At 35.6% G+C, this 12,332-nt stretch overlaps 1 protein-coding gene and 2 pseudogenes across 1 annotated transcript; all 3 read right to left on the bottom strand.

Moving 5' to 3' along the window:
* LOC143400572 (putative gustatory receptor clone PTE01 pseudogene) lies at window positions 1–770 on the bottom strand (annotated as a pseudogene).
* Window positions 771–5,656: 4,886 nt separating this feature from the next.
* LOC143400556 (vesicle transport protein GOT1B pseudogene) lies at window positions 5,657–6,154 on the bottom strand (annotated as a pseudogene).
* Window positions 6,155–10,210: 4,056 nt separating this feature from the next.
* LOC143394689 (olfactory receptor 7E178) lies at window positions 10,211–11,179 on the bottom strand. The gene has a single exon (XM_076849353.1). It carries the CDS (start codon window positions 11,096–11,098, stop codon window positions 10,211–10,213), a length of 888 nt encoding a protein of 295 aa, XP_076705468.1. The 5' UTR covers window positions 11,099–11,179.
* Window positions 11,180–12,332: the final 1,153 nt, after the last annotated feature.

Below are 12,332 nucleotides of genomic sequence, written 5' to 3'. Positions count from 1 at the left end.
CTACAGATGAAGGGGTTCGGCATAGGTCTGACCAGAGTGTACATCATTGAGGTCATTGTGTTGTTTTGGGTGACTGTGACACAGCTGATCCAAGGTCACTCCAATGTCTATCCCATAAAATAAGCAAACAACTGACAGATGAGATCCACAGGTAGAGAAGGCTCTGTACTTCCCACCTGTTGATGGGATTCTCATAATAGAAGAAATAATTTTATAGTAAGAGAAGAAAATTCCAGAGATAGGAAAAAAACAGACATGGCACCAACAAAATACATGACTATGTTATTGGTGAAAGTGTCAGAACAGGCCAGATTAAGAACTTGAGAAGGATCACAGAAGAAATTGGAAATTTCTACATCTTTGAAGTGGATAGATCACAAGGCAATCAAATTATGCAGTTGGGAGTCTAAAAGGCTAAATAAAAAAGACACCAAAACTAAGAGGGCACAGAGGCGATGGTCCATAATGACTGAATAGTGCAGGGGGTGACAGATGGCCACAAACCAATCATAGGCCATCACAGTCAGCAGCATAACACCCATACATCCAAAAATGTTCATAAAAGACATCTGAGTCAGGCAGCCCACATAGGAGATGACTCTGCTGTGACTTAGGATGTTCATAATCATCTTTGGGACCGTGGTGGAGACGAAACCGATGTCAGCCAAGGATGGGTTAGAGAGGAAGAAGTACATGGGGGTGTGGAGGTGGGAGTCAGAGCTGATGGCCAGGATAATGAGCAGGTTACCAAGCACTGTGACCAGGTACATGCATAGGAACAGTCTAAGGAGAATCGCTGCAGTCCAAGATAATCTGAGAGGCCCATGAGATGAAATTCTGAGACACGTGTTAGATTTTGTAGTTCTATGTTGTTTGGACAGCTTTTGAAAATGAAAAGTTAGAGAAAATTAAATAAATATGTCATCTAGTATTGTGTCTATATTTTGGACAAAGCAATATACAATATACAGACCTTATACCTCTTATACAGACCTCAAATTTGACCATACACATTTGACCATAAATCCCATATCCTGGGGTTGTTTTTTTTTTTTTTTTTTTTTTGGTGTGTGTGTGTGTGTGTGTGTGTGTGAGAGAGAGAGAGAGAGAGAGAGAGAGAGAGAGAGAGAGATACCAGGGATTGAACCCAGAGGGGTTTAACCACTGAGTCACATCCCCAGCTGTTTTGGGTTTTTTGTATTTTTATTTTTATTACAGACAGGGTCTCTCTGAGTTGCGTAGGGCCTCACTAAATTGCTGAGGCTGGGTTTGAACTCAATTCTCCTGCTTCAGACTACGAGTCACTGGGATTACAGGAGTATGCCACTCCACAAACACTTCATTTTTACATAAAATATAACCAACTCTTTTCAGATTAAAAAAAATGATGTTTACAGCAGCACAGTTCACAATAGCTAAGATATGGAGCCAATCTAGGTACCCTTCAACAGATGAATGGATAAAGAAATTACTCAGCCATAAGGAGAAGGACTTTATGACATTTGCCAGTAAATGGATAGATCTGGGAACTATCATGTAAGTGAAATAAGCCAATCCCAAAAAACTAAAGGTCAAATGTTTTTGCTGATATGTGGAAGCTAAACCACAATAAAGTCAGGGAGAAGAAGAGAAGTTTAATAGATTAGACAAAGGGGAATGAAGGGAAAGGAGGAGGGACAGGAATAGGAAAGACAGTGCAATCAATCTAACATAATTTTTCTATGTATACATATGAAAATACCTAAGTGAATCCCACCATCATGTATACTCACAAGAATGGGGTCCCAATTAGAATAAGATATATTCCATCCATCTAAAAATAATTATATCATAATGGATTCTACTGTCATAACTAAAAAGAACCAATAAAAATAAATAAATAAATAAATAAATAAATAAAATGGAAAACAAAAATACCCTTCCTTCATTGACAAAAAAAATCATTCTAATTAAAGGTAATTGAAAAACAGTCAAACAGATTATTTTATTCTAAGATAATGATATGAATATCCTGGATGCAGAATATTTATAAAAACTCTGTGAGAGCTAAGACCATGTTATTGGAATTCAAATAAAGTTGAAAGTTCATAATCACACTTTTATTTGCCAGTTAAATTCATGGATTTTCATAATTCTTTCATGTTAACATTTCAGTCTTTCACAGAAAGAGGGTTTCATTCAAATACATAGATTATCTTTTTTAAATCATTTTATAATCCTAACCTTGGCTTTAGTGGACTTCAAATTTTGATTAATATGCACATAATCATGAAGCATCACTGATCACACACCAGCGTACAGTGCATCTGTCAATAATTCAACAATAACGAATTTTAAAAATACTTCTGAAATGTTTTGTTTTATACAGTGTTATCTGTATCAACCCCATACAAATATAAGCAAACATCTTATACATAAGAACACTTTTGCTATTTTCTATTTTGGCAGGGTTTTTGGTTTTTAGGTTTTGCTCTTTATTTTTTGTTGTTGTTGTTATTTGGTTTTGCTTTGTTTATTTGTATTGCATAGTGTCCTGGTAATATCAGTTCTTTTTATCATACATCCTATTATTTACAAATAAAGAATTTAGCACCTCAAGATATGTCTCCATCAGGTTTGAAACTCAACCTTCTTAACCTAGTTAAAAGAATTTCATACTAATCCTTCCCATGAAGGCAAGATTCATTGACTAGTACTATGAGGGAGAGGCCTACAGAAGCTAGAATTAGTGTAGGAGAAAAACAGAACTTTGAGAATTCCTGGACCCCATCCCAGAATCAAAACATAAACTTAGTCCTCTAAACTGAAACTTTGCATATTGATATCATCCCAGCTGACATAGTTGCCCCAGTGTTGAGGAAACAATGATGCTGACAGTTCCTCCTCTTTTTACCATCTCCCACAGAACTTACTGGGCAGTACTGCATTTCTGCTGGGGCATTACCAAGGGCTATGGATCCAGTGCTCCTCTCCTGCTTAGTGTGTGATGAAACCTCAGGCTCTGTACTCAGGACTTGAAAAATGGCTCAAGTTTATGAAGATGCCAGTGAAGACAGTAGACAATGCTGTGAAGCCACTACACTGGCATAGTAAAGGGCTAGAAGCATAGGCTTCTAGTTATGCAACCTTGGAGGCTCAATGCACAAAGTGCCTAATTAGCCAATAGGTCCACAATAATTCAATCTCTGAGGACTTGTTAATATTAAAGGAAACAGAAAAAGAGAAAAGTAAAAGTATTTGATCTGACTTCCAAGGTGTTGGATCTTTATATAAAACTCAGACTACTTTTTCTTCACTATAACAATCAAATATGGGATTTGGTATCTGTCAATTCATTGTATTCATCTGAAAATATATGGAGAATTAGATTTCTTGTTTCAAGAAATTCACACTATTTCCATTCCTATATGTCTCTAAGGAGAAATTCATATTTCAATTTATTTTTCCCTTTGCTTGTTTTGGTACTTTACGTACTGAAGATATATGGGTTTTTTACTAGTCCAACTGAATCTTGGTTCTTTTTTCTCTAGTGAAAATATATTGAGACATTATAAAACCACTGATGGTTACATAGGATTTTGATAATATACTGTATTTAAATACTCCAGGAGCAGGGCTTGGGCTGTAGTTCAGTGGCAGAGTGCTTGCCTAGCATGTATTTGATCCTTAGCACCACATAAAACAAATGAAGATACCTGTTGATCTAGATCTACAAAAAAAACTTAATAAAATTAAATAAATAAACAAATACTCTAGGAGCAGCAGGAGGAAACTATATTTTAATATTAATTTCTTTTTTTAACCAATACATAATAATTGTACATATTTAAAATGCCATGTAATATTTGGAATCAGGTATACATTATGTAATGTCAAATCATAGTGATTATATCTCTTCAAACATCTGTCATTTCTTTATGGTAAAACACTTAAAATTCTTTTCTGTAACTTTAAAAAATTACAGTATATATTTAATTTGCTACTCTCAAACTAGAAAACTGTAATTAATTCTTCCCAATCACTCCCTCCTAATCTTCAAGGCCTCTGATAACTATCATGCTATCAACTTCTGAGACCACCTTTCTGAGTGATATCAGGTGGTGCTTATCTTCAGAGTATGGCTTATTTATTGTCTTCCCCTTCCATCCATTTTGTCTCAAATGGTAGAATGGCATCCTTTTATGGCTGAATAGTATTCATTGTGTGTATGTCCAACATTTTCTGTATCCATTCATCCATAGATGGACAGTTAGGTTATTTCCATTCCTTGGCTAGTATGAATTGTGCTTCAGTAACAATGGGAGTTCAGATGTCTCTTCAACAGATGTATTTCATTTCCTTTGGGTACATACACAGCAAATGGATTGCAGAATAATATGGTGGTTCTATTTTTATTTTTTTTAGGAAACTCCTTGTGTTTTCCACAGTAGAAAGCCTGATGCTTTACTTTCTATTCCCAGAAGTGACTTCCCATCACTTCTTCCATGTTCTCATTGCTGAAAGGGAGTCACTAGGTTCATGCCATACATCATGGAAGTCACACAAGGGCATAAGAACAAGGAGGTAAGGTCATTGGGAGTATCTTAGCCCCTCCCCACCTCATCTTCTATCAGAACATTGGGCTTGATACAAAGAAAAGTTTAATGCATACATAATGGATATGGGATAAAGTATGCTATTTAGCTGTATGTTGATAAATTATAGAAGGAATAAATAAATTATTTTGAGGAGATCCCAAATGGCAGATATATAGAAATAGATATGAGAGGAAGAAGCTGAGTATATTCAGACATTTAGAATACCTGGTCTGTACAAAATGTATTACTAAACCAAAGTCATTTCATATTAGATGGAGGGATAAAATACTAGGGTTATAGCTAAGGATGAATTTACAGCACATGACAAATGAACACCAAAGATAGTTATATTTACATACCAAAATGCTTATTTTTACTTCCCCCTCTCATGATCAGTATCCTTGAACAAAAAAGAAACACTAAAACTTTTTTCATTCTATATTGGATGTTCACTTGAGAGTTTTCTGACCATATACTTTTATACACTTGGAGACTTTTTTTCTAGAAAGGAAAGAGTTGACAAATCAACCTTTTATTCTATGAATTAATATTGGACATACTATCGGTAGAGGAGAATAGATCCCATTATTCATATTTTTTTCAGAAGAACCACAAAAGTTTTATTTTAACTCCATGTTTACAAAAAAATAGTGATTCATACATGAACTGGGTTTTCATTGGGTTTAATACATTAAAATGACATAATCCAACCCTACTCATGCATTACTTTCAGAGATACAGCACAACTGGAAATAGAGTTGCCATCACGGTGGACATTTCTAAAAAGCAAATGCCTATGGGTGCTCCTGAGCCCTCAAAACAATAATAATAGTAGTAAAAACAAAAGTAACCGACACCACAATTCTCTAAGAATGGCTGTGTTCAGCACATTGTGGAAAAATAATAAAAATAGCCTTCTAGAGTTTCAATATGCTTCATAACATGGATTTTGTCTCCCTTAGTTTGCTTGCTGCCTTCTGAGATCACTTGATTAGAAGCCTGTTTTCATTGCTTCTGTGCTAATTGCTGTTGGTCTTTGTAGGCTACATGTTTTAAGCTTCTGTAAAGAACATTACAAGTTATTTGATGTAATTTAATTTTGTACTGAATGTTCTTCGAAGAATTTTATAAACAATACAACATTTTAAATGAGTCTTCAAATTCTCTTGTTGTGAAACAATATTGTTGCTTTTCCCAACTTTATCTATAAATGATATAACTCCAGGTAAATTTAAGAGGGATCCAAGAACTGGCATTCTTCTAATAAAGCCAACCACACAGAAAAGAAGCCCCTGAACAAATTAAAGAATCCTTAATTTTCAAAGATCCTGCCTCTCAAAGGCCAACCAATAAGAACTACAAATACACCACCTAGGAAAAATCCTGTAGCTTTCATTTTATGTTTTTGGGAAAAGAATCTGAATGTTCTTTCTAAACTGATTATAAAAGCCTAGCCAGTCACAAACAAAACATTTACAATAGCCAGTAGTACTTTGTCAAAAAAAGATAATCATTCCAAACAACAGGAAAAACTGTTAATCCCATTTCATTTTCTGGGTGTCTGATAAGGAGATCATGGTTGTAGTGGTGAGGGCAGTGGAGGCAGCATCTCGAAATGCCCATCGTGGAAAGCTGAGTAGGGAGAAAAGAAGGCAGGAAGCAGCCCAGGAGAGCTGTCACATCTTCTGGAAACATCCACTGTTCATAATTTTAAACCATACATTTCTCTCAAAAGTTGAGAAATTAGAGAACAGGGCATGGAGACACACACCTATAATCTCAGCAAAAATGGAGGCTAAGGCAAAATCACAAGTTTAAGGATATCCCGGCAATTTAGTGAGGCCCTAGCAATTTATCCAGAACCTGACTCCAAATAAAAAGGGCTGGGGATGTCGCTCAGTGATTAAGCATCTCTGGGTTCAATCCCTGGTACCAGAAAAATAAAGAGTTGAGAAATTAATCTATGGAAGGTCTAGTGGTCCTGGGAAGAAGTACCATATTGAATATGCATGTAAAAATATCTTAAGTTTCTCCTCTGAAACAGTGGATAATTTGCTTGATGTTATATAAGGTAAAAGTGTGCCTATCTCTGCCCTACTGTAAGACTTTGGATATATAGATAAATGACATTCAATTTATTAAACTGCTTAAGTTTAAAGAAGAATTCTCAGTGACATTTCTTAAATTCCCTCTATGAACACAAAATAAATTTCATATGTCTCTGAGCAAAAACTTTGCATTTCAGACCCATTCAGTATAGTCATTCCAATGACCTTGCTGATCCTCAATTTGAGAAAGCAATGCTCCCAATAGTATCTCCAGCATCTCTGTGTGCCTCCCAACACTCACTCACTGAACTAGGCTTCCTTCCTAATGGGGTGGTCTTGCTAATAGGGCTACTGAAATTCATTCCCTCTTCACATCTGAAGAGCAGTGAGAACTGAGGATCTTTCCTCATGAATGACAGGAGTCATTCCCCAGAATCAGGAAGTAGCCTCCTAATACAGATGACTCTGGAAAGAGACAGAGGTGTGATTTCTACAGAACCGGAACCAGCATTCTGAAAAGCTGAAAGAACAGGTTGATATTTACTGTTGTATGGTCTTAAGCATGCTGTGTGATCAAGAGTGCTCTTGATGTTGTTCTGTAGGCACTACAAGATTATGGATCTATCCCTTTCCTTTCCAGCAAGTTACACAACCCATCAAATCACCATGTTCAAAAGAAAAAAAAATTAAAATGAAAAAAAAAAATCACCATGTTCTCATGCAAACTTTCCTGTCACATGGGAAGAAGTAGCTCTGTATTTGATATCTCAGCAGATACCACCATGTAGCTCCTTTCCATGTAGTATGGAAAAAATGACCCTAGTTTCTCTCCTACTAGCAGGATTCCTCCAATGATGTCTCAATACACTGCAATCATTCTGTGTTCAAATTCAACAAATGTTCTCATAGATTCTTATTTTTGCTTATGAAGTAATTGCTCATTTCACTCCAGAATTTTTTTTCTTCTTTTTATGGGTGTTACCAGCAAATGAAGTCGTTCTTTTTATTTTAAATAATTTATTTATTTCTTCTACTCTAGGATCCAGTTGAAGTGCACATGTTGCATTTAGTTATCATGACTCATTGAACTTCAGTCTGTGACAGTTCTTCAGCCTTTATCTTTCACAACCCTGACATTTTTTGAGTCAGAGTTTATTTTAAAAGGATGTCCATAAATCTGAGCTGTGAAAATATTTTATACTATAATTTTTGTAGGGTCTTACACCTTTCAGAATTAAACACACACACACACACACACACACACACACACACACACGACACACTGGGAAAGAAATTAAATGAACCCAGAAGCAATACATTTCAAGAAGCACTGATTAGCAAAAACATCCTCAGACAAGGCCTGTTTAGCAGATATGGACTGTCTTAAATAATTATTTTCTCCTGATTATAAAAGCAGAAAACAAGCATTAAAGGCCTCTCACCTGTTAATTGCCTGCACTTTCTCCCATCCTAGGAAGAAGGCCACCACCAGAATAAAAACCCCACTACATCACAAAGTGCTCATTTGCAGGTGCCATTTAATGAAATAAACTTTTAGCCATAGAAACATCAATGAAATAGTAAGTGCCAAACCTTAATTCCTCCACAGAGACACTAAATTAACAACACATTTGGACCAAGTTGCCTTTGTGAGAACTCCAAGAACTAGTTAAGAGATATTAGCACATCATGGAAACACAAATTCAGGAAGAGGTGAATAAAAATGGACAAGAAATGTTGCTGTATATGCCATCAAGGACCTACACCCTCCCAAAAGCAGCATGGCACAATCAGGAGAAAATTCCCAAGTTCTGCCTTGAAACAAGAATAAGAAGGTGGAATATTCATGTAAAGATGTATCTTTCTAGTAGGCTTATGCCTTGTCTGACTTAGAGCACTTTAGAGAAAGATACTCAGAAAAATGTTAAGGCTCATACATTACCAGAGAGACTGTAGTACCACAAACAGATGACAGGTGGGACAAGAGATGATGGGCTCTGAGAACAAAGGCAAACCTCTTTAATGGTGAAAATTACACAAACAAGCCCAGAGAAAATTCATTTTCTGAAAATGTTTGAGAATTTCTAGGCTTTTTTATTGGCAGGGCAATGGGATGGGGAGAGCCTCTGCGGATTAAATCCAGGTCTTCCCATATCCTGGGCAAATGCTCTATCACTGATCTACATCCCCAGCCCTAAAATTTCTATTAGTCTGTGGTGAAAGTCTTCCACTACATGAAATCAATCCATAAAAACTGTGAGAAGTAGCTATTTTCTCAAAAGCCAAAAACTCAACAAAGAGAACAAGGCATGCAAAAAAATATGGAAACATGGCCCAACCAGAGAAATAAATTAAATATTCATAAACTTACTGTGAAATATTCTTTAAAGAAATTAGATCTATGATTTATCTGACAAAAATACAAAACATCCACCTGAAGGATAGTCAGTAAGCTAAAAAAGAACACAGACAACAAAATTGGGGAAGCAATGCATGAACAAAATGAGAATATTAGCAAACACCTATAAATTATTAAAAAGCAACAAAAATTTTGGAGTTGAAGAATCAATAAGTAAATTGAAATATTTGATAGTGTCATAATAGACTCAATCAACCAGACGGACATAATCAATAAACTTAGGAACTCATTATTTGAAATTATCGAATCAGTGAAGCAAAATAAAAAGGAATAAATAAAAGTGAATAGATCCTAAGGATTTTATGGGAAACTATTAAGCTGAATTTTTTTCATTAGGGGAAATTCAGAAAGGGAATAGGGTGGAAGAAATAGAGATTCAAGTTTTTAAAATAATGATTAAAATTTAAATTTCTCAAATTTGAAGAATAGACACACATATCCAAACACTAAATAAACTCTGATAAATCCAAAGACACCCATAATGAGATATATTACACTCAAATCATCAAAAGTCACAAAGTTCAAACCATGGCAGCATCAAGGAAAAGCAATTCAACATGTACAAGGAAGATCCTAAAGGATTATCAGCAGATTTCTTAGTAAAATCCTTGGGCATCTTAAAAACTCTCAAGCTCAAGCCACATGCCAGTTCAATAAATCAGAATCTCTGGTGGTGAGACTCAGGCATCAATGTTTTTAAAGATCCCTTAGTGCTTCCCATAAAGGCAATCTGGAGGACCAGTGATACACATCCTAATAGATAACCTGCACAAATAAATTTTTGATAAATGCAAAATTTATATGGTAAAGACACAGAAGCTACTGAAAAATATATTTATTATAAGAAATTTTAAATATATAAAAAGAGAGTTGCTCATCTTTCTGAGATTCTTGGATAATTAATAACAAAGTACAGAAGGTTGTATAAGTATAATAAAATTCAGAAATGCATGAGTAAGCTGTACAAAGAATACAGAAACTCCCACATTTTCACTAAAGACAGTTTTTTTTAAAAAAGCAATATTTAGATATGAAATAGGAGGAGAAATGAAAACCACAAGAGCTTAAAAATGATGTGATGAAGGAGATGAGTTTTGCAGGCCTAGATGTTTAGTTTTGTTGCCTTTGCAGAGCAGCACTGCAAATAGATGACACAAATCCTGAGACTAGACTATTTTTCTGAAAAGCCTCCACATAGCCCTCTTGATGTCCTTGTTTCTAAGGCTGTATATGAAAGGGTTAAGCATAGGGGTGACTACAGTGTACACTACTGAGGCCACTGCACCCTTCCTAGGAGAAAGTGAGACAGCTGAACTGAGATACACCCCAAGGCCTGTCCCATAAAATAAGCAAACAACTGACAGGTGAGACCCACAGGTAGAGAAAGCTTTATATTTCCCACCTGATGATGGAACCCTCAGTATAGAGGAAACTATTTTATAGTAAGAGAAGAAGATCCCTGAGATAGGAAGAAAACCAGAGATGGCACCAACAAAATACATGACTATGTTATTGGTAAATGTATCAGAACAGGCAAGGTTGAGGAGCTGAGAAGGGTCACAGAAGAAATGAGAAATCTCCACATTCTTGAAGTACGTAAGTTGTAACACCGTTGAATTATGCAGCTGGGAGACCAAAAGGCTGATGAGAACTGACAACAAAACCAATGAGCCACAAAGGCGAGGGTGCATAATGACCTGGTAGTGTAGTGGATGGCAAATGGCTACAAACCTGTCATAGGCCATTACAGTTAGAAGCAGACTATCCAAACATCCAAAAAGCATAAAAAAAGACATCTGAGTCAGGCAGCCTGCATAGGAGATGACTCTGTTATGTGTTTGGATGTCCACAATCATCTTTGGGACCGTGGTAGAGGTGAAACTGATGTCAGCCAAGGACAGGTTGGCGAGGAAGAAGTACATGGGGGTGTGGAGGTGGGAGTCAGAGCTGACAGCCAGGATGATGAGCAGGTTCCCAAGCACTGTGACCAGGTACATGGACAGGAACAGTCCAAAGAGGGGGGGCTGCAGTTCTGGATCATCTGAGAGGCCCATGAGATGGAATTCTGAAACACATGTTACATTTTGTGATTCTATATTGGAGAGAAACCTTTTGAGAAGAAAAAATAGGTTGAAAAAAGTAAATAAGCAAACCAGCACACAGCGCTGTCTATTATTTTGGATTAAAGCAATTCACTAGTAAAATCCTTTTGTTTGAGGACCATATACCCTCAGCAATATTTCTTAGTTATGACACTCCCAAACATCTTAGAACTCTGTCATCGTTTATTTTTGTGGTATTCATCTTTTTCTATACACATCAATCTTAGAGACACTAAACTGAAGTATATTTTAAAAGCAAAAACATTAGAGATAAATATGTAATTATGGTAAAATATTATTTTAAGAAAAAAAAACAAAGATAAATATCCTTTCACCTTTAAGAAAAAAATCATTCTAATTAAAAGAAAGTAAAAACTATTTTATTCAAATATAATGCAAGAAATTCTCGTGTTATGTAATATTTATAAGCTCTATAAGTGCTAAAACCAAAGTATCTGGATTCTAACTCAAAACCAAATATTCATAATCATAAAGCATTTTTATGTGCCAGTTATCATCATGGATTTTCATCCTTTTTTGGCCTTCTGACTTTGCTCCTTTATGGAATTAAGTGCTCACTCAAAACTGTAGGATGTATGTTTTTAATTCTTCTCTAATATAACATCTAACCTTGGCCTGATATACTTCAAATTTTGACAAACATGTTTCATAGATGTCATCAATGTATAATAATACCCAAATCATTAAATACATAATAATTAGCATTTAAGAAATATTTTCAAATAATTTTCATTTTATTCAGTATTAACTTATCAATCCTACGCAATCTCAAGGAAACATCTGGTATTTCATACTTCTTTGTGTTCTCTCACTCTCTTTTAATTTTGTGATGGCTGGTTAAAATACATAAAGGGATTTCTTTTATTTCATTGACAAAATATAGTCACGTGTTCGGGGGGTATAGAGCGATATTAAGATATGGTTACAAAGTAACTGGATTAAGTTTAAATGAATTTCTAATCTTAAGCATTTGGAAATGTTGTGTCCTAATGAAATCCAACCTCCTTGCTGATAGTTAAGGAATTTAGAGCCATGGGTGAACCCAACCTAGGCCTGACACATAGCCTTCTTATGCCTAATTAACAGCTGTTCACTTCAATCTTTCCTGATTCAGAAATTTCAATTCTCTTTCACCAGCTCCCTGAGGGCAGCTGTTAATTAGGCA

This window comes from Callospermophilus lateralis, chromosome 1 (genome assembly GCF_048772815.1).
Source record: "Callospermophilus lateralis isolate mCalLat2 chromosome 1, mCalLat2.hap1, whole genome shotgun sequence".
Lineage (NCBI taxonomy): Eukaryota > Metazoa > Chordata > Mammalia > Rodentia > Sciuridae > Callospermophilus > Callospermophilus lateralis.
Note: the sequence above shows the minus strand (reverse complement) of the source record. Positions and strands in the feature narration are given on the sequence as shown.